The following is a 27,263-nucleotide window of genomic DNA, read 5'->3' as shown; positions in this document are numbered from 1 at the left end:
GGAACAAATGTCACACTCACAACTGTCCAGACACCTGATGTATATATATGCCTCTCAAAGGCTCAACTCAATGCATCCAGAAGGAAGTCGACGTCCACACAGCAGCTCTGCTTTCGGCTTTTCTCACATTTGACATAACACTATTGTCCAGTCAGACTTTCTAAATTCGAAGACACTTTGGTCTCTCTTTTCCCTTCAATAGCTGAACTGTCCCGATGTCCTGCAAATGATTTTCCACGGGCCTGACACTGCTTCTTTCCTAGAAGGTTCCCAACCAAAGGACCAAGAACAGCAGTCTAGACATTGTGGTACATCTTTCAATCCAGCACACAGGAAAGAGGCAAGTGGATCTCTGAGTGTTCAAAACCAGCCTGGCCTATATTGCAAGTTCCAAGTCAGCCAAGGCTACAAAATGAGAAACTGTCTCAAACGAAATAAATAAACACAATAAAATAAAATAAAAATATTCAGCCAATCATGGTGGCACACACCTTTAATTCCAGCACCAGAAAGGCAGAGGCAGGAGGATTTCTGTGAATTTGAGGTCAACCTGTCTCTATAGCCAGTTCTAGACCATCCAGGGATACAGAGTGAAATCCTGTCTCATAATAATAATAGTAATAATAATGATGATGAATATAAATATATAATATATCATATACAATAATATAATATATAGTATAATGTATAATATAAATATATTATATATTATATATTATATGGATATATTATATAGTATAGTATATAGTATAACATAAAATAACAATATAATGTATAGTATAATATATAATGATGAATATAAATACTATAATGTACATAAATAAATAAGTCAAACTAATTTTTTTAAAAAAGATTCTTCCCAATGTGGCCTAACCAGAGAGCATTTCCTCAATGCCCTCCCACCTCTCCTGCCCTATATCCCATTTTCCTGAAGCCAAGACTTCAGTATGTGACGCAAATAATACCTGAGCCCAGAAGACTCAATTAGACAGCTGGGGAAGCCACAATGAGCACATCGGCCTGAAGCATGGCTTCTCATTGTGCATGGATGTAATCCACAAGGACAAGAGCGGTTTCCTGGAGTCCCCAAAGACATTAAACTAACCCCTTCTAAATATGAAATAAAAATGACTCCAAACCAAATCCTGTTTTGTTTTAGAGCTAGCCACTCCATGACCAATCCTGAGCCACGAGCCATGAAAAACAGCTGACAAAAGCTGGGCGTGATCACCTGCACCTTTAATCCCAGCACTCCTCTGACAGGGCAGCAGATTCCTGTGAATTTAAAGTCAGCCTGATCTGCAGGGTGAGTTCCAGGACAGCTAGGACTATATAAAGAAACCCTGTCTCGAGGGAAGAAAAAAAAGCTGCCACACTGACCTTGATCTCAGAGAAGCCCAGGGTACTCCATACTCCTTCTGCTTTCATGCATGGCTCCTCCACTTGACATCTCAGCAAGCATCACCCCTTCAGGGGCCCTCCCCTATGCATCCTGCCTCATGTACCAGTCACTTTCTGTTTTGTTTTTTCCAGACAGAGTTTCTCTGTGTAGCCCTGGCTGTCCTAGAACTCACTCTGTAGACCAGTCTGGCCTTAAACTCACAAGGCCTGTCTCTACCTTCCAGGTGCTGAGATTAAAAGCATGCAGCACCACTGCCCTGATTACTAGTCACTCTAGCACATGTCACAGGAGCTGAAGGCCAGCAGCTGGTAGCTACATTTAGCCACATCTCTCCAGGCTCTGGGAAGGCAGGACCCGTGCCTGTCTTATTCACAAGATATCACAGTGCTGAACCAGACCCAACATCTACAAAGCACCCAATGTAGCCATTCAATCAATGAGTGACAGGACAAAGGTTTAATGCGGGCAGGAGCACCACAATGACTGTGAACCACGGGAAGTCACAGTCTCTAGAATACGACAATATACTTACTTGTCCGACCTTGGAGAGCTTGAGTTCTCTTAAGGTGTAGTCATGAGCGGCACTTTCTTTGACGTTTCTAACACGCATGACCCCATATTCTTTGAGTGCATACTCATCAGGCCAGTACTTAACACATTTGCTCTGGAAGGGACCACAGGAAAATAGGTTAATGTTCAAACCCTGGATGAAAGTCCAAGTCCTGAATGAAAGTCCAAACCAGCAGAAAACAAGTGTCCCAGTCCTGCTCATGACATAACAAGGAAAGAAGCCTACCACCTTCCCTTAGGTTACCAAGAAAAGAAAGGAATAATTCAAATAAGCAAAGCAGGTGAAAAGGGAAGAGAGGAGATGTGGTAGATCAGCCTGTTCCCCACCCTATCCCCACCCCAACGCCCACCTGCCAAAGCAGAGTCAACACCTGCCCAGTCAGCTCTGAGGATGACAGAAGCAAAGAGGAGGGATCAGCCAATCCAAGACTGTCCCTAGCAAGCAGAATTTCCAATCCCAGCACTCCACCAGTCATTCTGAGGTGAAAGCAAGGAAGGAATCTGGGAATGAGCAGGATGCTAACACTGTACCATCATTGTTTTCTCTATATTCAAACTTCTACGGACCCCCCCACACACACACACACACCAGCTTCCCAGAACTAAGAACACAGTCTGCAATTGCTGCTGGCTTTAAGAACAGGTGGGACACGCAAACTCCACTATTAGTTCCGGCACTTGGGAGGCAGAGGCAGATGGTCTCTGTGAGCTCAGGGCCAACCTGCTCTACATAACAAGTTCCAGGCCAACCAGAGTTGCATAGTGGGACCCTGAACAGATGGACTGAAAGTTGAGTGTGCACACTTGTAGTTCCAGAGGCAGAGACAGGAAAATTACTTCACTTTTAAGACCAGCCTGGTCAGCCGTGTGTGGGTGCACGCTTTTAATCCCAGCACTTGCGAGACAGAGACAGGTGGATCTCTAGGAGTTTGAGGTCACCCTGGTCTAAAAAGTTGAGTTCTAGGACAGCCAGGACTACATGAAGAAACCCTGTCTGGTCTCCATAGTAAATACCAGGCCAGTGAGAACTATAGAGCAAAACCCAGTCTCAAAACAAACAAGCAAAGAAACAAAAAGACAAGAACAACAAAAAAAACACCAGGCAGTGGAGAAAGATAGTAACAATGATATAAAGAAAAGAGGTCTTGTCCATCTGAGGGATGAACTTGCATCTACCAGGTGACGAGTCTGAAGCAAATCATATTGTTTCTCTTTTTCTACAACACTCACTTTCAAAAACCAACAATGCCAGCATCAGCAAGAGAAATCTGCACCCAGGACTAGAAATACAGAGCAGCTTACAGGTGACAAGAAACAAGAGCACAGTTATCTACAGAGCTCAGTGATTAACCCAGAGAAGACACCCAAGGAAGGAGAGGCTGATAGAACAGTGTGGTCTCTTATCTAAATCCAACCGAGTGTCTGTGTTTGACAGATCTGATAGGATTCTATCATCCTCAATGTATAGTGCTGTTTTCTGGACAATCAATTCAGAGGACTGCTCGGGGCACTACAGAGACCTCAACAGAGAATACAAGGAGGTGAGGGCTAGACCACAGTACCAGGCCCATCTCTGCCCAATCTATATGCTCTGAAGTTTCCAACTGTACTTCCAATAGTGGCTGACCCAATTCTTCAGCTGCAGGCCCAACTGACCTCTTACACGGCATCAAGCAGTAAGTGGGACTGGAAGGACTTGTAACTGCCCAGGAACTCAGGACACCTGACATCACTGCTGAAGGCATGCAGAAGCACACCAACTAGAACCCTGCACAACCACTTGCTCCTCAGTTGCCAGGCTCAACTCCCAAGAGCCCATCTGTCTCAGGTTAGTTTCTACACATGACTATAAAATTGCACTCAATCTTTTTATAAACCAATAAAGAATATCCAAACAAAAACTCTGGCTAGAACAGAAATAAAAACCAAGATGCTTCCACATTAAAAACCTATAAATGGATTTCACTTTGAGATTATGCGAAAATAACACAGACTTTCAAGATGTTTGCTTTCCTGGAGGTGTGGCACACTGACTTCTAGGAACCCACAGTTCCTAGAACTTATAGCACCCTAAGAGTGTGGGGAGCTCAGCTCAAGACTATGAGGTTTGGGGGGGAAAGGGGACAGGGTTTGACAGTTCTAGAGGGCGGCTAAGTGGCTGATCCAAAGTAACACATACACATAGACACCCAACAATTCTTGACATTTAATTCAGACAAACATAGGCCACAGTCTGCATAGAAATGAAGGGAAAAACAGGACTGTTCAGCTGAATAAAACCACCCTACAGCATCTAGAGGATTGGTTTGCCCATAGCACAAAACACAAGGCTACAGGACAATGTGTACTAACAGTGTGCTAATATTGGAAGACGCTTCCAAACAAGCACCACCAAGAAGCAAAATGGAGCTACTGCGGGAAAGTACAGCTAAGGGTGGAACCCAGTGCAGAAGAACCACACAACCGATACTTTAAGAACATTTTATCAGGTGCTGGGGACATAGTGCATACCTTCCCTCTCTCCACCTCCTTTGTGGTCATGACGATGACGCGAGAGTTCTCTTGGAACACCATCCTCCAGAAATCATTCACCGTGTTCTGCAGGCAGCCTTGAGTAGCAATGTAGCTCTTTTTGGGTTTTGAATTGTTGCACTTGGTTTCAAATTCAGGCTAGAAATTAGGAAAAGTCTTCAAATCTTTGAAAGGTGGTGTCACAGGTATAAAGACACTAGCAACATAAGACCAGAAAACACAGTGAAAGTCAAGCTTACCATGATGATATTCGCATTGATGTAATCAGAAACAGGTTCATTAGGATCCCCATCATGCAGGACAACCCTGGTGTGATCAACTGAGGAGAAAGAGATGACAGTCAGTTCTCAGAGCTTCAGCACAAGCCGGGCAGCCTTAAGCCAAACCAAGCTAACAGTGAGTACTTCACAAAATCAACCAAAACGTGACAAGGCATAGCACAGTGCTTTCTCAGAACTATCTGTCTGGTGATGCTGTGGGTGCAGGAGTCACCAAGGGGAGGGAGGCAAGGATCGTGTGCTGAGCACCTTCTAAGTCATTTTTGTAACTTCTCATAAGTAAAAGGTTTGGGTGCCTGTTGGTTTTCCTCCTGTTTGGGTTTGGTGGTAAAGGTGGGGACTGAACCCAGGACCTGGAGCGTGTCAAGCAAACACTGTGCACTGAGCTATATCCCCAAATGACTTTTGTTTTTAAAGAGATTAAAATACCAACAATGACATCTAATCTCTTCAAAATCATCCAGGGAAAGAGAAGTGGATCAGAATAAACAAAACAATCCAACCAGATTCTCTGAATGTGGCCGGATTCTCTGAATGTGGCTGGCCCGGAGTCTTTCTGAAAAGCCATTGACAATGGCACTGGGACTTGTTTCCTCTGCATATACTGGATTTTGCGGATCCAGTCTGTCTGGACACTCACCTTCCTGGACCCGGAGGGAGGGGGGAGGAACTTGAACTTCCCACAGGGCAGGAAACCCTGACTGCTCTTAGGGATGGAGAGGGAGGAGGAGAGGGAGTGGGGGGAGTGAGAGAGTGGTGGGAAGAGGGGTGGAAATGGAAACTTTTATAATTTAATAAAATTACTTAAAAAAAAAAGACTCTTGAAGAAGGTATAGGGTAGGAAATACAATGTCGAGAATAAAAGCAGTTTACACTACCAGAAAAAAAAAAAGAATAAACAAAACAAGACTACACACAAGCTGGCTGTTGCTGAAGCTGGGCAACAGCTACACTCAGCTTCTATTTGTTAATATATTCCAAATTCCTCATAATAAAAAGTTTCTTAAAGAGGCAGAGTAATAAATAGAACCTATAAAACAGAATTTATAAAGTATCAGTTGTTCTAATCTATACCAAAATACATTATTGGTATAAAAATCTGAGTGTTCTATCAAAAACAACATATTTTACAACGGGAATTAGCAACAGGGCTCATAGGATGGTGCAGGCCTAGAATCCCAGCTACTCAGAAGGATGAAACAGGAGAATCATTCAAGGCCTGGACAACTTAAGGAAACTGTCACAAAATAAAAAAAGTTCAAGGCCTGGGCAGCTTAGGGAAACTGTCGCAAAACAAAAATTTTAAGGGCTGGTGTAGCAAGGCCCTGGGTTCAATTACCAACATTAAAAGAAAAAAAAGAAAAAAAGAAAGGACTCAGTGGAAACATCTGATGGGATCATTAATTACCACAGCAGTAGATAGGTCATCTGAGAAACTGTGAGCAGCTGCTTCCTTCAGCTTTCCTACAGCTGCACTTTACAGTGAGAACCAGCAGAGCTCAGAGAGGAAAAAACTTAAGAAATAAAATGAAGCTCACCAGACTGTGGTGGTGCACGCCTTTAATCCCAGCACTTGGGATACAGAAACAGGCAGATTTCTGTGAGTTTGAGATCAGCCTGGTCTGCAGAGCAAGTTTCAAGACAGCTAAGACTACACAGAGAAACCCTGTCTCTAAAAACAAAATTTTTTAAAATTTATTTTAGCTGGGTGGTAGTGGTACACACCTTTAATCCCAGCACTTGAGAGGCAGAGGCAGGAGGACCTCTGTGAGTTCAAGGCTAGCCTGGTCTACAGAGTGAGTTCCAGGACAGCCTAGGCTACACGCCCTGTCTCAAAAAAAAAAAAAAAAAAACACAAACAAAAACAAAGAGCCTCCCCAAGACTGCCAGGACCCCTTTCTCGACAGCTAGCTACACACACTTCTCTGCAAACTCCTGTTTACTTTTCTCATGAGAGCAATGCCTCCTCGTTGTCCCCCACCTCATCTTCTCCGGAACCACATCCTCACCTACAGATAGCTAGTCATGTGGAACACACACACACAGAGAAATAAAAGCACCAAGAGGGCTGGAGATATAGCACAGTGGCAGAATGCTCACCTTGAGTGTGGAAGGTCTGGAGTTCAATCCCCAGCACTCCAAAATAGAACAGAACACCCTGTTCTGTGCCCACACTAGTCACAGCTTAGGTCACATCAGGATGTGCAACAGCAGAGTCACCTCCATGGAGAGATGAGCTCCAACTTGTGTAAAGATGGGGTTCTCACTGGTGCAGGCTACAGGGAGGCCCAATTCTGTGGCACTCACAAGGTGCCTTATCTGTAGAAGCTGAGCCAACAGAAGGTGATAAGCCCAGTAGGTTCTCCTCTCTTCAAATGAGAAATCGAGGCCCAGAGGGAGGTGTACCTACACCTAACTTACAGACAAGTCACGAGGAGCAGAGACAACTCTCAGATCTGAGACACATGCCTTAGTCTGACACTGAGTCACCACGAGCCTTGGGGTTGTTACATGTAGGTAGAAGAGGAATAAAGGAGCAAGAGATGGTCATAGAGGGCCTCCTACTACAGCTTTACTGGTACTAAGAGGACATCCATCCCCATTATGGTTGGTTATCTATTAGCTAGCATGTGACCCCAGGTACTGTGACTGCTACTGAGGAAGGGGATTGATACTCACAGGGCAGGATGTTTTTGTATCTATTTTTGTTTTTATTTTCTTGTCTCTGTCCTTCTTTTCGGCTGTAGAGAAGTTTGCATTCCTGTTGTTGTAGCGTCTAGAAGCAAAGAAAAGTAAATATGTATCAAATGTATCCAAAAAATAGGGCTGAGATGGCTCAGTGGGTAAGGGCACTTGTATACATCTGAAGACCTGTGTTCAGTTCAAAAGACAAAAACTTGTGAAAGGTGTCCTCTGACCTCCACACATGGCATGAGACATCCATGCACATGCACAAAAGTAAATCAATAAATGTGAAAAATAAACATGGATATAAAAAGTACTCGCTTAAAAAAGGAAAAAAAATTGAAGAAGAGGGGAAGGGAGAAGAGAGGAGAAGAAAAGGAAGAAATGGGGAAGGGGAAAGGGGAAAGCGAAAGGAAGGAAAGGGGGAGGGAAGAGGAGAAGAAAGGAAAGAGAAGCAAGTCAGCCTGGCCCGTGTTCTGCTTTAAGGGTTCACCCTGTAGTCAGGGTGTAGTCAGGCCCATGGAAACAACATCCATCCCCACAGCATGACCTGACAGAAGCACTCACAGTGAACTATGCCAGCAAGAGAAGGATTCCTAAGTCATCATGGGCCACCCAGTTATAATGTCATATCATCCAGTGTTCAAGAGGGAGGATCCAGGAATGAACCCAGCCTGGACCACAACACAAACTTGGGAAGGAATGAGGAACAAAACTCTACTACCCAGTCACACAGAAGAACTTGGTCGTTCTACGACTCTACAGAGTCAGTCTAGAGACTATTTAACACCTAGGAAGATGGTCACAGTTGGTCAAACTCTCACAGCGTAGGATGTGAGCCACATGCTTTACATTTAACTGGGCAACAGCACACACATCAAGGAGGGGGCAGGGAAGCGGAGTTCAGAAATTCTTGTCCTTTTGTTTGGTCATTTGTTTGTTTGACTGACTGATTTGATCTGTTTCCTTTGCTGTTTTGCCCCTAAACTTTCTCCAATATGTGTAGCAGAAAGGCCTTTTGAGACACGGAAGGCCGCACTAGTAGAGCTGGGATATGTAAGCAGCACATGAGCCATGTACTTCAGGAGTTTAGGATTGGCTCAATCACGACAAGCCCCATGGCAGTCTTAGAATGTGGACACTGGAAGAGGCAGAAGCAGCTTGGTGCCACTGGAGGAAGGCAACTGTTGGTAAAGCATCAGAGTCCTCTCATGTCAAACCCAAGTCAGCATCTCAATGACAGCTGTGTCCAGAAGCCTGTGGCTTTCATTTCCCCTGGGAAACCTGGACAAGATGCGGGGAGTCAGGCCTAGAAGGACAGGGCAGGGAGTAAGGATGGCCTCCAGAAGAAAATGCCGGACAGCTCTATGGGGGCAAAGAATTGGGGACACCATCAAAGAAAGAGATAAATCAGGCAGCCATAATTTAACTGACCCAGTCAGAAGTGAGAAGGTAGCAAGGACAGTCCAGAGAAGGGCAGGGCAGACTGAGGCACAGTCAGGGAGTAGGTTTCATTTTCAGAATGACAAAGAAGTTCTCTTCATTATCTCTCAGCATGCCTAGCTTGTGGATTCTGTGATGCTGAGGATGGAGTCCAGGGTCTCTGGCATATGCTAGGTCAGTGATTGACCACTGAGACCCGAAACAGACAAATAAAGTGAAAGGCAGCTAAAAAAATGAAAAGGTTTCTTTCCTCTATGCAATGCCAAAGCAGCTACCTGGGAAGATCTTTGTAAGGAGTAACAAAAGTCTTTAGCTAGGACCCGAACAGAAAGAAAACAAAGTGTGCAGAACTTGAACAGAGCAATGCTTATTCAAGTTTTTCTTAATGAGCTCCGATCAAGTAACTAAAGTCATTTGCCTTCTGGGAGCTGATGTTCCCTGACCTCGAACTGGCCCACAAAGGCAACTCTAGACCTTGATGTTTAGACAGGTCATAGGGATGATGTTCAAAAAGAAGTTCAAGTATTGAGAGATCCATCACTTCAACAGCAGTAGAGTGAGGAACTAGAGGATCTGCAGCTTTGCTTAAACTTGGCAGTAACTTTGACCATCACCTATGGGCCAAACCTCACGTGACATTTACTCATAAGTACAGGTACCAGGGAAGATTTGTAAAAGGTGGGGCCCTGTGCCCCCCTGGTTCATCTTAGCTACTGCAATTGGGGTGCCAGAGTAAACTCTAGAGTTCAGGTCAGGGCACCTTCATCAACACAATCCCATGCATTTGCTGGACTGCCCATTAGGAGCTCTGCTGTGGATGTCAGGACCGGCTGTGAGCCCTGGAGGTCCCCAGAGGGGTAAAATCCAGGCCCTGTGAGCAGGCAGTGGGACTACTAGCAGATAGCAACCTTCAGGGATAGCAAATGGATAATAATGCCTACCTCAGCTTTTTCTCTATTGCTCTACCACCCCTCCCCATGCATGTCCAGGACCGAAACCATCCAGACCTTTCCATTTCTACAGTGAGGGCCACTAGCTGTCCAACCAATAAGAACTCAGAAGTTAGGACTGTCTATCCTCTGTCCCCAGCTCTACCCAAGATTTGCAGCTAGCCTCCACCAAGACCCACTTCCTTCTGGGCATCAGGTTAATGGGGGCAGGAGTCCAATTGTATCTAGTAGCCCTACCCAAAAGAAAGACAACTCCCCAAAGGTTTGTGTTCTGCAGTACCCCACTCACTCCTGTGGGGCTGCACTATCACTCAGCAGCTGTGCTAAGGACAAGGCAGAGGCAAACAGCAAAAAGCAAAACTGGGACACAGGGTGACAATATCCTTTCCCCAGGAATTACAACCAAACCATGAGCTGAGAAAAGAGGCAGAGGCAACTGGTAGGCCAACTGCAGAAGTTCAAACACAGCCAGAGGTAGAGAGGCACCATTCCAGTATGCAACCCAAAAAAGCTTTATGAGGGACTGGAGATGGCCCAGCAGCACTGGCTGCTCCTCCAGAGGACCCCGGTTGAGTTCCCAGCACCTACATGGCAGCTCACAACATTCTATAACTCTAGTTTCAGGGATCCTGTTCTGACCTCAATAGGTTCTGCATACATGTGGAACATATACATATATTAGGGGAAACACTCATACACTCAAAAAGCTCTGTGAAAGACAATGCTTCATTCATCTGTGCTGGGTGTGGGACAGCTCTCCTGAAGAAGTCACAGGGCCGTACAGAAATGAAGGGAGCACTGGATACTCCAGCACTAGGAAAGGCAAGGGAAGAGATTGGGCAGCACATCTAGATACTGTGTAACAGGAAGTTTAAGGAAGTGAGGAGAGACAGGAGTCAGGAATATGGCAAAGGACTAGAGGGTCAGGCAGAATAATCTCAGGCTAGAGGAAGGAAGCACAACCCAGCCAACTCAGAATGGGACATGAAGCCAGAAATCCCGAAGCTTAAACCATTTACCAGCCTCAACCCTGGAGACAAGTTTCTTTTCTGAGAATCAGATTATTGGTTCTTCGAAATGAAAATGTCATGCTTTCAAAAGGAAACAGGGAGCAACTGAAGGTTCTTGAAAGGTGTGAATGCTGAGACTATCATAAAGGGGCAGACTATCACAGGGGCAGAGGCAGAGGCTGGATGGAACAGAGGCAGAGACCTGAGCATCAGGCTGGAATCCTGTCTCTATCCCCTGCCCACCTGAGCCGACCTGGATTGGCACATATCTCTCCAAGCATCTGGGGATACAACTAGATGTCCACCTGGCTCAACGTTCAACAGGACACAGATGATAAAAATGCCTTCCTTCCCAAGAAAGACAGACACACATTAGGAGGGAACAGGAGGACTTCCAATGTCTAGTCATGAGAGAAAGAAAAGAAAACTGCATCAAGGGGCACCAAGGACCACACCTTCAGCTCCAGAGTAATGCAGAACCTCCAAAGACCAAGAAAAAGAAACATTGGTCTCTAGAGGAAAATGGCCTGTTTGGAAAACACGAGTTTGCAGCAAAGACAGGTGAATAGAGTGAGAAACTCTCAAACCATGAAATCAGAGCACCAAAGCAACACAAGCTTGCAGGTGCTGGGCTAAATGAGGCTCAGTCACATGCTGAGTTGGAGGCAGGAAAAGAATGCAGGAACCGCAGAACAGTCAGCAAGAAGGAATGGGGGTACGCTCCTATGGCAGGAAACCTGAAGGAATGGGGAGCCGGCAGGGGAAGGAGATGAAGAGGGAAAAGAAGAGACCCTGTCTCAAACTGAAAAGAAAGCAAGGCATGCTGGTGAATGTCTGTGAACCCAATACTTAGTTTGAGGTCAACAAAGGCTTTGTCCCAAATACTGAAAAAAAAGGGAAAAGGTGCTGATCATGTACCTTAGTTGGTAGGAGGCTTATCCAGCACACACAAGGCCCTTGGTCCAATCCCCAGCACTGCATAAACTGGCTATTTAGTAGGTAGAAACAAGGAGTTCAAGGTCTCCCCAGCCTTATGAGTTTGAGACCAGGCCAGTCTGGGATACATGAGACCTTGTCTCAAGTAACAAAAAAATCCCATTGACCTCTTTTCAATGTGTCATCTCAGTACACAAGGGACACCACAAAAAATAAGTAAGGTTCAAGAAGTAAAGGGCTTAAAAAAAAAAAAAACAGAAGCTGCAGCAGGGCCACTCATGACCTAAGAGGAAGCAGTATAGTCATCCATGTCAAGGGGTAACAGAAAGGAAAGAGCATATGGGCATGGATAGTCCAGAGCCACAGCCAAAAAACCCTAAACCCTAAAAGAAAAGAATGAGAGGGAATCAGAGGGAGAAGTATGGTGTCAGAAATAGGGCGGCATCAGAGTAGGGACAGGGGAGCAGCACAGAGAGACCTATGGTGTAGAAACGGGGCAGTAGAGGGAGAGCTAGGGTGTAGGAACAGAAGGAGAGCTAGGGTGTAGGAACAGAGGGAGAGCTGGGGTGTAGGAACAGAGGGAGAGCTGGGGTGTAGGAACAGAGGGAGAGCTAGGGTGTAGGAACAGAGGGAGAGCTAGGGTGTAGGAACAGGAACAGAGGAAGAGCTATGGTGTAGGAAACAGTACCAAGCTTAGATTAAACAAGGAAAGAAATCTCAGACCCTGAAACTGCTCTTCCAAACAATATGGTGCTCTTTTTTCAAACTTGAGTCTCTAGAGAAGGTTCTGGTTTGCTACAAACCTGTGACCTGGAACATTTGGAGTTTGCAGCTGGAGCCTGACTGGGGGCTGTCCTTCAATGTTGACTGCTTAGTCACCAGGGGAAAACGTCCACTAGAGATCACCAGCAAGAATTATTACTCTAGACAGAGCCCTGGGGTGCACCTAAAAGGTTTGTTTCAGTAAAGTCACCTGAGGAGAGTCACAGTGCCTGTAAGCAGGACAGAATCACTGTGGAGAAATCAAAGAGGAATGCAGGTGAAGGCCCCAGGATCCTCCCAGCCTCTGGCCAGCAAAGATGCAGGCCAGGCCAGGCCAGGTGACCTCTGAAGGCAGGAGAGACTGCACTCTAGATTACTGAGATTACTAAGGAAAAGGAGTTTACTTTAATGGGAAATGTAACTCCAGTGAAACAAATGTTCTATAATTTTGTCTATTTGGGATTTGGGGTTTTTGTCTGTTGGATTTTTCCCCCTTTGTCATGTGTTTCAGATTGAATAAGAAACATGGAGTTTGGAAACTAAAATCTTTCTGCAACCCGGCCCTGTGAGCCTAAATCACAATACCTGAGGCATGTATGTTCAGAGATCTCACTCTCTGCACTATCTCAAAGCAAAGCCCAAATCAGGCAGTGGTGGCGCACGCCTTTAATCCCAGCACTCGGGAGGCAGAGACAGGTGGATCTTACTCTGTGAGTTCGAGGCCAGCCTGGTCTACAGAGTGACTTCCAGGACAGGTTCCAAAGCTACAGAGAAACCCTGTCTCGAAAAAAAAAAAAGAAAAAAAAAACCTAAAAAACAAAACAAAATAAAGCCCAGCAAACCACCCACTCTAGACCCCGGGCCTGAACACAAGACAGCGCTTGAAGAGTTCGGGTTCAGTGCATACACAAAACTTTATCTGAAGCCTACTTGAAAGTGGGGAAGTGAGAGTTCTGTCTGCTGGACTGGGTAGGGGGTTGGCTACAAGCAGGCAGGTTCTGCCATGGGGTCCTCATTGTGTCACCATCCTAGATGGCACAAACCCTTTTGTTCCCCCAGCAGCTTCATCTTGGCAAAGCATTCCTTCCCCCAACAGACTCACTAACATTACTGTTTCTATGGATTTATAGTGCATTAAAACAATAGCAACATGGATTACTCACAAATTCCTATGCACACGTTCAATAGGAAGTACTCAGCTTACACTGGGGATGGGGGATAGGGAAGATTCCCCTGGGAAAACTCCCAGAGGAGAAAGCTGAAGACTGAAGAGGTATCAAAAAACAAAAACCCTCTTAACATGCCCCAAGTAAAAGCTGGTAGCTTCACAGCCTGCTTTCTCCAGCCTATCCTTCTAATAATGGCACCCTACAGCAACTCAAGTTGTAGAATTCGGGCTCCTTTGAAACACCATCAGAACACATGGAGAAAAGTGGGATTCCGCCAACAAAGTGTTCTAAAAATGGTGGGACTCCCCAACTGAGTGTACTGAGTTCATCCCATTAGAGCACCTGAGGAGGCTGGGTCCCCCCATTAGAGTGTCCTGAGACAGACAGGATGCTGCATTAATCATCCTCAAGGAAGCAATTCTGATGTGCTCACTAACATAACAGCATCCTGCAGATGTGGCTCAATAAGTCTCATGGGGATAGAAATTATGAGAGTGCACTTCCAACTCCCTGCAGTAGCCTTTTGGTCCTTAGTCTCATGCCCCTGACTCCAGCCTGAAGGGGCAGCAGTTTCTTAAAGCTGACAGAACTAGAGAGGCAGGCAGGGGTAATAAGAGATCTCATGAGCAGGCCCTCATCTACACAGACAGCTCCATCTGCAGGACCTCAATGCTCCAACAGTGTCCAGCCCTGGCAGTACAGATGGTACTCTCATTGTTTTCCATACCACACACACAAAGCCAACTCATTTTTGCCCTTTTATGTTGCTATTCATGTATAAAATGTGAGCTGAATTTGATTCATCAAAGAGGGGGGGCATCTATAATTTGTTTTCCATGGCCACAGCAAAGGGTGAGCTGGGCAGGTGGTACATACTGGAATCCCAGCATTGGGAGGGAAGTGAGGGACTAGGAGCAAGACAGATCCTTAACAGGTGCAGATAGAGAAAAGGGTCAAGACAGACATGGAGGGTGGCAAACTCCCAGCTTCTCCCTCACCTCCTGACCTGAGATAAGGGCCTGGCAGGGCAGCCTCCACCCCCACCCCCACCCCCAAAGCAGGACTGGCTTCTGGCTGAAATGGTACAGGCTGTGTTTGAGGCCAAACCTGAACATGTCTAACTCAAGCTGTAACCTATCATCTCCTCTCTCTTTAAGGTAACCAAGCCAAAACTGGATGAGAAGGCCCTGTCCTAGATCACTAAAACAGTTAGAAGACCCAGGGTTGAGCACTGAGAAGATGACTCAGCAATTAAGACTTCTGGCCCTCTACAAGTGCAACAATCTCTCAACAGCTGAGTCATCTCCCCAGCTCCTCTTTCTCTTAACCTTTATGCTGAAATTTGTTATTAAGATACCCTTTATTTTATAGTAATTAATATGCTGGAGAACATTATTTTTTTTTAACTGAATAAAAAGAAATGAATGGGGCTGAAGAGATGGCTCAGAGGTTAAGAGCACTGACTGCTCTTCCAGAGGTTCTGAGTTCAATTCCCAGTAACCACATGGTGGCTCACAACCATCTGTAATGAGATCTGGTGCCCTTTTCTGGCCTGCAGGCATGCATGGAGGCTGAATACTGTGTACATAATAAATAAATCTAGAAAGAAAGAAAGAAAGAAAGAAAGAAAGAAAGGAAGGAAGGAAGGAAGGAAGGAAGGAAGGAAGGAAGGAAGGAAAGGAAGGAAAGGAAGGAAGGAAGGAAGGCAGTATTTGATTGGTAAGTATGGAGGTACAAGCTTTTTAAAAAAGAGGTAACACGGATGGGTTACAGCTCAGTAATATGTTCTGCCGGCACAAAGTCCTGCATTTGATCCACAGGACCAATAACTAAATAAAGAATTTAAAGATGACCCCATGGCTTATTCTGCTCTCATCACACTTTCACTGACACCCTCATCCCTGTTGCTTCTCTCTTCCAACAAGAAACTTGCAAAAGGTGGAGACCCTGTCTGTTGTGCCTCTCCATGGTGTTTGAAGAGTCCACCCCAATGCCTAGTATGAGACCAGACCCATCACTGCGGAGCAAGCACCAGTAATGTTCTAGAATGGACCCATCCCCGGGGCTAGGATTATCAGCATCTGTGCTAAAGAAGGTGGGTAATCTACTAGACCTCTCTGATCTCACACTCCTCTATGAAATGAAACTAGTACTCCTGGTGGCACACAAAGCTGTGAATCCTCAAGTCCTATACAAAGCACAGCCTAACCACTCCTGTAAAACAGAAAGTGGAGAGAGAAGAGTGGAAATGGAAGAGGGTAGGAATCAGCAAAATAGCTGTATACCAAACTATTAAAGAATAAATTAAAAATATTTTTTAAGCTGGGCATAGCAGCACACATCTTTAATCCCAGCACTCAGGAGGCAGAGGCTGGCAGATCTCTATGAATTCAAGGCCAGCCTGGTCTACACAGTGAGTTCCAAAACAGCCAGGTCTACATAGAGAAACCCTGTTTGGGAAAATTTAAAAAAAAAAAAAAAAAAAAAAAACATGAAATGACCTGTACGCAAGCATGAGTGACATGGGAGTATGACTGTGGAAGGAAAGAGGCCGAAGCTCCAGACAAACGCACAAGAAGAGAAAAAAGATCAGAGGAGGATACATGAGTCAGCAGCCTATGAGCACACAGGGCCACAGGGAAGGCTCACACCTGAACCCCTTAACTTCCCTGTTATTAGTGTGAACTCACAGCTAAACGAACCTGGGCCCTTCTCCTGATTTCACTAAAAGCAAGGAAGCTTCAGTTTGTCTGAAGCCCCTTGGATGCCAGAGGACTTCGATCCTTTGGTTCTGGGGTCCTGCCAGTGGTCTGAACCAACAAATAGAGCTGCTGGCTCATCCATCTGGGACAAGCTGCCAACCCCTTCCCAGGAACACAATGCCTTTCTGCTTCAAACAAGTCCCCTGAGAGACCTGCTCCATGTCACAGGAAAGACATTCTTCTCACCTGTTAAAAAAGCACTTAATAACTCACATAAAACCAACCTGTCAGTGACTTACCTCAAATTCTTCCCAAAAGCCCTGTTTGACTTTATCTGTGGTCTCAGCTAGCTTGCTTAGCTCTCGAACACGGCTTTCAATTTCAGCAGCATTAATACGAGTTGTATTGAGGGGCTGTTGTGTTCAGCAGTGGTGGGAAAGGAAGAAAACATGTTTAACAGTGTTAACACAGAATGAAAAAGACTTCACAAAAGCAAAGGCAGGATGCGCAACATCCCAAATGTGTTCATGTGTGTGCCTATGTGTGCCTGTGTGCACTTGTATATACATGTGTGCATTCGTGTATTCATGCATGCATACGGGTTGTGTTTGTGTAGTGTGTTCATGTGTTTGTGAGTGATGCGTATCTCTGTGTGTGTCGGTGCATGCGTACATGTGTGTGTGGTACATGCGATGTGTGTGCACGTGGCCTGACAGTGACACGTGTGGAGATCAGGGGCAGTACTGAGGAGATGGTTTTCCTCTTCCTTGTTTAGGTGGGCTGCAGGGATAGAACTCAAAAACACCAACACTCTACCTGAGCCACCCTGAGCCCCAAGATCATTTGGAAATGAACTTTCACTTTCTCTTCTGTTCCATCAGAAGTCTCTTCATTCTCAATGAACATATTAGGAGCTCAGACAATGCAATTTCAAACCTAGATTTCTAGATTTGATTGTTAAATCACAGCATGATTTCCAGATGGGACCACTCTCATAAAAGTGAAACAGCTGAGCTCAGGAGAGCCTGTCCTGCCCCTTGCCAGCTGCCACCGGTAGAACGGGCCCCTCCCTTCATCTGGGCAAATCAGAAGAGCTGGCCCTGGTGAGAAGGTAACCAACTTAGCTCCCACCCAAACCTACATTCTGGGCATCTACCCCATCCATGAACTGCTGGAGCACGTGAAGTCCTGCAGAACCACAGCTGCAGCATATCAACACACAGGGCAACAACAAGCTATTCGAGAGGATTCTGGGTGAGGATCCAGTATTGATAGTGTATCAGAAGCCAGAGGCCTCGACCCAGTCCAGTGACTCATTGCAGCGAACATTTGCAAATGAAGCTGTTTGGACAAAAGGGTTTACTGTGTGACATACCATGACACACAGCAGCTTCCACTGAGATTTATTTTTGTTTGTTTATTTTTGTTTTTGTTTCCTTTTGGAGGGAAAGTTGCAGGAGCAGACAGTGAACATGGGGGGAGATAAGTGGGATTGGGGTGCATAATGTGAAATTCACAAAGAATCAATAAAAAGTTTTAGAAAACGCATGTGAAATAGCAAAGACTCAAAGTTGAGAAAGTATGTGTCCCAAAGGGAACTACCAGTAATTTGCAGTGAACACTTCTGGTTTTGTTTCGTTTTTTAATGTTCATTGGTGTTTGGCTTGCATGTCTATGGGAAAGAGTCAGAATCACTGGAACTGGAGTTGCACACGGTTGGGAGTCCAACCGCCAGGTGTCCTATGAAAGAGCAGCCAGTGCTCCCAACCACTGAGATCTCTCTCCAGCCACTGAAGATTTCTTTTAAAGGGCACAATAGTACATATGTATAATCCCAGCATGGAGGCAGGAAGGTTATGAGACTAGCAGGGCTACATGGCAAGACTATTTGTCAAAAGTAAAGGACAAAATAAAGTCTACACATGTGGGCGCTGGGATGTTTCTTTCTGCCTAGCATGCAAATCCCTGAGGTTTGATTCCCCAGGGCTGAAGAAAAAAAACAAAAACCTCTGAAAGAAGGCAGGTCATATATGCCAGAGTTCACGTGTGGTGTGCCTTGGGTTCACTCTATGAGGTCTTTCACAGATGTGGAAATGACACAGCATCTAGATGTTTCCAAATACTAAAGGAGGTGATTTGGGAATGAAGAAACTAGAGATTGCATGCCCAGCCACGACTGAAGACTGGCACAGTAGAGGAACTGCTGATATACTATCTACTTCTGCATTACACTAAGGATCTTGAATATCATCCAACGGGCCACGTGTTGAAGGTCTGATCCCAACCTAGGTGCTACCAGGAGGTAGCAGAACCTTTAGAAGGTAGGGTCTACCTAGAAGACTAGGGAAGACAATCGGGGGCAGGTCACTGAAGCAGATCAGGGCCCTTCCTGTCTCTGTTTCTCAGCCATGTGGTAAACAACCCCCATGTGCTCCCACCATAGTAAAAGTGTCACCAGATGCCCAAAGCAGCAGGGCCAAGTGACTGTGGGCTGACTCCTTTAGCTCTTGCCCCTATTAACCAGTCTTGTCACAGTGATGAGGTGCTGACTCGTACACACATGTGAGAGACTCCATGCTAACATTCTCCTAGTAGAAGCAGCTTCAGTTTCCTGACCTGCTTGAGCTGCAGGACGGTACCCAGAGTCTCCACCATGGGATTCTTCTTATAGTGCTCCACCAGGTCTGTCAAAGAGTCAAAGCGTTCTCCTCCACCAACGTCATATTTCAGTTCCTTTCAAAACCAAAACAAATGGTGTTCATTACCTCATGCTCTCCTGAAGTCACTATGTTCTTAGTGACACTTAACCTATAAACTTGTAAAACCAAGCCACATGTCTGTCTAGAGGGCATGATGAGAACAAGACACACATGTATCATGTCCATGTCATCACAGTGGAGCCACACTGGACCTTGAGAAGAAAGTCTTGTCATTGGTGACAAGTGGGTGAGGCAAGAGGCCCTCCCAAGAAATCAAATAAGCCAAGTGCTGAAAGGAACATGTGCCACCTCATTTATGTGTAGATTCAAAAAAAAAAAATCCAATACAAGAGATCAAATGGTGGCTGGCTATGAAGGGTGCAGGAGAAGCTAATGGTGACACACAGACCCTCTCTGTATGGTGAACAGGTTCAAGAACCCCAATCCACAGCATGGTGACAACAGTGGACAGGGTTACATACACTGGAGATTTGCCAAGAGAACATCTGAAGTGTTACAAGGTGATGGGTACACTTAATGAGCCTGTCTGCAAAAAACTATACACTATTAATGGAAGCCCAGAGACTGACTCCCAATATCCACAGTACTGTGACATAGCACTGATGAGGGGTAGGGTGGAGGCTGGGAATACTCAGTGGTGGAACAGGTGCTAGGTTTCATCCCATCATCAAAGACAAAAAATGATACAAAAGTTAATTAAATTGAAATCAAATAAAAGCTCCATAGGTTGCAAGACATTTCCCATCACCTCCAGACCCTTCAAAAATGCCTAGTGTGGCATCAGTGCTCATGTAATGTCACATACACAGCTGTGAAGCTAGATGGGACGAGAAAGCCTGCACATGTTTAGATAGACAGGATGCTGAAGACTGTTGACCCCAGGGGGTGAAAAGCCACAGACAGTATCAATCACCTGTGACACTCCTTAGGACAGCCAATCCCACAGAGCAGAGGCAGTGTGCACTGAACATGTGCAGAGATGGACACAAAAGAAAAACTAGAAGGGAAAATTGGGCATGGTGGTAGCACTAGGGAAGCAAAGGTAGGCAGAGATCTGTAGGTTCCAAGCCTGGCTAACCATAATAGTGAATTTCAGAACAGCCAGGAATACACAGAGAGATCCTATCTCAGAAAAATGAAATCAACTGAGCAGAGGCAGGCAGATCTCTGTGAATTAGAGGCCAGTCTACAGAGTAAGTTCCAGGAGCCAGGGTTACACAAAGAAATCCTGTCTCAAAAAAACAAAAACAAAACACAACAACAACAACAAAAAAACCAACAAAAACATAACAACAACAAAAAGAAAAAAAGTAACAGTGCTTCAAAACGATGAGACATACACAGGAGAGACAGCCATGAGCAAGCAAACAAAGATAAGATAATCTCAATGTGTGGGTGTCTAGTGTTCTCTCAGCAGAAGCCAGTCCCCCCCCCACCCCCCCAGGATGCCACTGCACCAGACCCACATCCCCTTGGTGCTCTACCTGACATCGGATCATGACGTGGGTCACTTTGGACTTGCCATCGTTGCTCTCCCCTTTGTCATCACCGGTGCGGACGGAGAGAACAAAGTCTCCAGGGTGGCTCTGGCTCTCTCGGACAAGAAAGCTGCCATGCTTACCCTTCTCCGTTAGCAGTTTCTCTGCTTCTTTTCCAGACAAGTGACCATGGAACCACCTAAGTGTTTGAAAAGGAAAGAAGCTGAGTTCAGCTGGGGTGTGCAGCATTTTTTCATGTACCACACTAAGCCAGCACCCCTCAACACACATTCCAAACAGACAACTTCCTCCAAATAGCAGAGGTTCTGACTAGACAGATTCTGCATCCCAAACAGATAGGAAAAATGACAAAGATATGTTAAAAACAACAACTAAAGTTTGTTTTTCTTTTTTGAGACAATCTCACACAAGCTAGAGTCATTTGGGAAGAGAGAGTCCCAATAGAGAAAATATTCTTTCCAGATTGGTATGTGGTGCATTTCCTCAATAGAATATTGAAGGAGGAGGGCACAGCCCACTGCTGGTCATGCCATCCTTTCGTTGTTGGTTCTGGGTGCTATAAGAAAGGAGGCTGAGCAAACCAAGAGGACAAGCCAGTAAACAGCATTCCCTCATGGCCTCTACATCAGTTTTTGCCTTCAGGTTCCTGCCTTGAGTTCCTGTCCTGACTTCCCTAAATGACGGACTATAAACTGTAAAATGAAATAAGCCCTTTCTTCCCCAAGCTGTGGTGTTTATCATAGTAATAAAAACCCTGACTGAGACATCATACACTGGAAAGTGGAGGCAAAAAATGAGGAGCTCAAGGTCATCTTCAGCTACACAGCCATCAGGAGGCAAGCCCAGCCTGTAGAAGACCTGAACTCAATCAACAAATAAACAAGTTATGAAAGAAACAAAATAATCATGAATCTATGTTTGTTGACATCACATAAGAATGGATCTTCTTCTTTTTTTTTTTTTTTGGTTTTTCAAGACAGGGTTTCTCTGTAGTTTTGGAGCCTGCCCTGAAACTTGCTCTTGTAGACCAGGCTAGCCTCAGACTCACAAAGATCCACCTGCTTCTGCCTCCCGAGAGCTGCTGTCCAGTTCTTCAAGTACACTGGGTTATCAGTCACGCTTTAATGGTATGTACATCTTGGAGCAAGGACAGAGATTTCCCTAAGAGTGTGAGCTCGCACAAGCAGAGAGAACAATGTCTTCATAGAACCCAGAAGGCCATACTTTAACTATTATGCTGGAGAGTCTTGATGCAGGCTGTCTAGGGCCATCAAATGGCAGATTCTGATACAACTCAGCTCTTAAGTCACTACAGAAATATTATAACAGAGCCACAGGAATGCCATGGTTTTAGGTAAGAAAACAAGCACACCCTAGTGGGTAACACTCATCCCCTAAGCCCTGACCAGCTACACACTGCTGGAAAAGAACATGCAGAACTAGAGGTGGAGATAGCATAAGGCTATAGTAGCCAGAGAAACTACTAGCACATAATACAGAAACTGGAGAAAGACAAGATATACAGACCCAGAATCTGCAGTCAGAAGCCAATGTCAGGGCAAATAAAGAAAGTGCCAGCTCTCAACTCCAAACACACAGCAAGAGCTCCACAACATGACAGTTCCCAATGGACACAGTAGCAATTCTCTACAGACAGTCATGCTCACGCACTTGGGAGATAACATTATAAAGAGGATGAAAAGCCATGGGTTTAGCCTGACCTCTGTTGGTAGTGCATATGAACAACTGGTCTGAGTCACCATGGAGCACAGCTGCTATTTCAGCATCTCTATCATCGGCTGTTGATAAACCTTACAATTCAAGTACATCCAAATCTACTCGGGGAAAATGTGAGAGCGCTGTGGAGTCTGTAAGGAAAACTGACAGCAGCTGCTGCAAGAAAAGGGCATTCTGCATAAACTGACGCCATCATTCTTACTTTAATACACTGCAGGGCTGGGCATGTAGCTCAGTATGTAGAGAGCCTCCCTGGCATGGCCAAGCCTGTGCTCAATCTCTAGTACCACATAAGTCAGGCATGGTAAAGCATGTCTGTAGCCCTAGCACTCGGGAGGTAGATGCAAGAGGATCAGGAATTCAGTCATCCTCAGCTACACAGTGAGTTCCAGGTCACCTTGAACTATACTAGACCCTGTCACAAACAAACAAAACAAAACAATGTTTTAAAATTGACAGTACGAAGGACAGACACCAGCCTTTGAAATCACACAGATCCTATGTGTCCCATAAGGCAGGCACACAGCACACAGCCTTAGAGTACAGATTTGTGCTCACTAAAATGGCACTGACCTTTCAGAGGTTGGGTCTGCGCAGTTCAGTGGGTACTTGAGCTCAATAACATCTCCGTTCTTTTCTTTCAGCTGCCCATGATGCTCCATGTAATACTGGACCAGTTCAGCCAAGGTGGCAAACTTCTCCCCACCATAGAGGTCATAGTAGTCCCCAGTGTTCTGAATCTTGATGTGGGTAACGGCTCCATTTCTTCTAAAATAGTCCATTGGGAGGAGAGATGTCAAAGAGCAATACTTGGAAAAAGAGACCGACCTCACATTCGGTAGACTTCACCCAAACACTGGAACAAACCCAAAGAAAAGATTTAACCTATCCCAGGAACTGAAGGTCAAGGAACCCCTTCAACTATGCCAACCCACAGCACTGTGTCTGCACCTGTGCCCTGTGTAGCTACCATTTTGAACAAGTGGCCTATTTTACAGGATAGGTTAAATGACAACAATTACTGTTCTTAACAATCAAGGGCACCTAATACACGAACTGGCTCTTTGGAGCCCATTGCCTATGGAGGGATACCTTGTTCGGCCTAGATACAGGGAGAAGGGCCTTGGTCCTGCCTCAGTGTGATGTGACCGACTTTGTTGACTCCCTATAGGAGGTCTTATCCTCTCTGCGGAGTGGATGGAAGGTGGGATGGGAGAAGGTAGGGGGAGCAGGAGGAAGGAGAGGTGGTATAGGAGGTCTTTCTGTATTTGTGTTGCTTTTATTGATCATTAAAGAAAATGCCTTGGCCTAGTTGATAGGGCAGAATTCAGGTAGGCAAGGAAGACAGAACAGAATTCTGGGAAGAAGAGCAGAGTCAGGCAGATGCCATGGCTCTCCTGCCCGAGACGAACGCTGGTTAGACTCATGCCAGTAAGCCACAGTCAAGTGGCAATACACATTAATGGAGATGGGTTAATCAAGATGTGAGAGTTAACCAATAAGTGGCTAAAAATAATGGGCCAGGCAGTGTTTAAATGAATACAGTTTCTGTGTGATTATTTCGAGGGTTAAGCTAGCTGGGCAGCAGGACATAGCCCATTCCTCCTACTACAAGGGGGAACTGGGATTGGTAATTTAAAATAAAAAGATTGTTTCAAACAAAAAAACAAAGCAACAACAACAACAAAAAAAAAAAACAACAACAATGAAAGACACACAGCTAGGGTTAAAAATCAAACACCCGGCCAGGCAGTGGTGGCACACGCCTTTAATCCCAGCACTTGGAAGGCAGAGACAGGCAGATCTCTGTGAATTCAAGACAAGCCTGGTCTACTGGGCTAGTTCCAGGACAGTCAAAGATACAAACAGAAATCCTGTCTCAAAAAACCTAAATAAATATAAATATCAAACACCCACTTACCCTGTAGTCCAGCAAATCCACTCCTAATCATTTTGCCCAAAGGCAATTAAAATGAATAGGTACCAAAAAGACTTTCAAAAGTAGACAAATAAAAGATAGAAACTCAAAATGTTTAACACAAAAATATACCAACAGTCAGGCATCTGGAAGGCTGAGACAGGAAAACATTGGGCTACAGAGCAAGACAATGTTTAAAATAAGTAACAAATTTTAAAGGCTTGCTTTTAAATATATAAATAGTGCCTAAAAAGTATGGTGATACACACTTATAAACCCAGCACCTGCAAGGCTGAGGCAGGAGGATCAAAAGTTTAAGGCCAACCTTTGATACATGAAACCATGTCTCAAAAACACAAAACAAAAAGATTCAACAACAAGAAAAATCAACAGGGCCCAGTGAGATGGCTTAGTGGGTAAATGGGGCTTGCTATTAAAGCTGACCTGACAAATCAAGTTCGATTCCTGGACGCACATGGTAGAAGGAGAAAACCAACTCCCAAAGCTGTCCTCCGACCTATACATTCACTACATTCATGCCATGACATTTTCACATACACACACACACACACACACACACACACACAAATAAATGTAAAAAAAAATAGTACATGAAAATTTAAATGCTAAAAAAAAATAATCTGAGGATGGTTAGCTGGCTCCGCAGGGAAAGCCTGATAACCTAAGCCTGGTCCATGGAGCCACAGAAAAAGAGCTGTGGCAGCAGGAGGGGACTGAGGCAGGAGGAGGGGACTGAGGCAGGAGGAGGGGACTGAGGCAGGAGGAGGGACTGAGGCAGGAGGAGGGGACTGAGGCAGGAGGAGGAGACTGAGGCAGGAGGAGGGACTGAGGCAGGAGGAGGGGACTGAGGCAGGAGGAGGGGAGACTGAGGCAGGAGGAGGGGAGACTGAGGCAGGAGGAGGGGACTGAGGCAGGAGGAGGGGAGACTGAGGCAGGAGGAGGGGACTGAGGCAAGAGGAGGGGAAACTGAAGCAGGAGGAGGGGACTGAGGCAGGAGGAGGGGAGACTGAGGCAGGAGGAGGGGACTGAGGCAGGAGGAGGGGAGACTGAGGCAGGAGGAGGGGACTGAGGCAAGAGGAGGGACTGAGGCAGGAGGAGGGACTGAGGCAGGAGGAGGGGACTGAGGCAGGAGGAGGGAACTGAGGCAGGAGGAGGGAACTGAGGCAGGAGGAGGGGACTGAGGCAGAAGCACATTGCACACATAACGAACAAGCATATCTAAAACCTGATGAATAATATAGAAGTCTAGCATGCACTCCCTAGTGGGTGGCACTATCCAGTCGATGCTAACATCTCTTCATGTAAGACTCAGGCTGAGTTCCTACGGATTCCCTTTCTTTCAAAAGGCTCAAGAATATCTGGCGGGGTGTGAAGAATGCCTGTAATCCTAACAGGGAAGCAAGTAAATCTCTGTGAATTCAAGGCCAACCTAGTCTGTAATCAAGTTCCAGGCCAGCCAGTGCTATCTAGTGAGACCCTGTATCATAAATAAAAATAAATGAATGGATAGATGGATGGAGGGATGGATGGATGAATTAATTAAATAGATGGACACTTCCTAAGTCTCAGTGAGATTCTAAATAAATTCTCAAGGACATGATTTACTCATCCCTATGTGGAAGTAATGTCTATAAAATCAAATCCATACACTTCAGTTTAAACAGCTAGAAAAGGCATATAGAAATCATCATCTAGGAAACTCCCCCATGCCTACTCAAAGGAACTGTGAGGATGCACCACACTATCCCCAAGGATTTAAAACAAACCAAACCCTTCCAATGTTCATCACTAGAAGAATGGAGAAGTTAGTATGTTTGCATCGTTTGACCACAGAGTAGCCATTACAATGAACAGCTAGATGTCCCAGCATGCAGCTCAAACAGCACTTCAATGGATACATGAACTACAGAATGATTAACACACTGAGAACACAGAGCTCATGAGGCAGTCAAGTAGCCAACACATCAAGAGGATCCATGCAAACTCTGGACAATGGCTTCCTCTGGGAAAGGAGAATGGGAACAGGATAGGGCAGGGGACTCAAGGGAACCACTACTTCCTCACAGAGGTTTTCATTCTTGACCAAGGAAAGTGATGTGAAGAACCTTAACAAAGCCCATTTCCCAACAAAATCCATAGCCAAAAGGAAAAACCCAGGAGGCAGGACTCAGTCCTGGAGGCTCCAGGTGTATCTCTCTGCCCAAGATATGCTTGGTTACCACTGTAAGCAGAAGCCCAGTGACTTTTCCACTGCTTCCCAAGGCTGTGACTCTGGGTGACCACAAAAGGCATGGGAACTGGGGCTGGAGAGTTGGTTCATCGGTTAGGAGCACTGGCTGCTCTTCCTAAGGAATCAGGTTCAGTTCCCAGCACCCACATGGTGGCTCACAAGTATCTGTTACTCCAGTTCCAGGGGATCTGATGCCCTCTTCTAGCCTCTCTGGGCACCAAGCACACACAGGGCACACACACATACACACAAGCAGAATACTCATACACATAAAATAAAATCAGAAAAAAAAAAAAAAAAAAAGCATAGGAGCAGGCCAATGCTCTGAGTGGCTCCACAGGGCAACAGACAGGCCCTCAAGCTCTGCAGGAAGGTGTGAGGCAGTCAAATGTGGCCTCGCCCTTTCTCTGAAAACACCCTGAGTGTCTCTCTTTACCTTCCAACTTACCTAACAGACAGAGTGAAGTCTCCAGGGTTACTCTTACTGGGCCTTGCCAAAAAACTGCCATCGACTCCTCTGGTCAGCAGGAGATTCTCTGCCTCCACACCAGTGATATTGGGGTGAAACCATCTGGAAGGAGGAAAAACAACATTGAGAACCAGACACCTCAGTAACACCCACACCACCACAGTTGAGAGCCCTCACATCATCATGGTGGAGGCCTATGAGCAGCAGCTGACAGCTAGTTTCCAGGCTAG

The 27,263-nt window shown here is 45.5% G+C and overlaps 1 protein-coding gene across 2 annotated transcripts in view; it reads right to left on the bottom strand.

The window, feature by feature from the left end:
- The window catches only part of Ptpn11 (protein tyrosine phosphatase non-receptor type 11), a 66,597-nt gene that overhangs the window by 18,037 nt on the left and 21,297 nt on the right, over positions 1-27,263 (bottom strand). For both annotated transcript variants that reach the window (XM_048447451.3, XM_048447452.3), the window contains exons 2-10: positions 27,013-27,135; positions 22,969-23,163; positions 20,644-20,836; positions 19,056-19,172; positions 16,739-16,852; positions 7,462-7,558; positions 4,744-4,823; positions 4,484-4,642; positions 1,935-2,066 (exon numbers count right to left, since the gene is read on the bottom strand). In XM_048447451.3, coding sequence (XP_048303408.1) covers positions 1,935-2,066; positions 4,484-4,642; positions 4,744-4,823; positions 7,462-7,558; positions 16,739-16,852; positions 19,056-19,172; positions 20,644-20,836; positions 22,969-23,163; positions 27,013-27,135 — 1,210 coding nt within the window. The remainder of the gene's footprint in view (positions 1-1,934; positions 2,067-4,483; positions 4,643-4,743; positions 4,824-7,461; positions 7,559-16,738; positions 16,853-19,055; positions 19,173-20,643; positions 20,837-22,968; positions 23,164-27,012; positions 27,136-27,263) is intronic.

Source organism: Myodes glareolus, chromosome 2 (assembly GCF_982192425.1).
Source record: "Myodes glareolus chromosome 2, mMyoGla1.1, whole genome shotgun sequence".
NCBI lineage: Eukaryota > Metazoa > Chordata > Mammalia > Rodentia > Cricetidae > Myodes > Myodes glareolus.
This window is presented reverse-complemented; position numbering and strand designations above follow the sequence as displayed.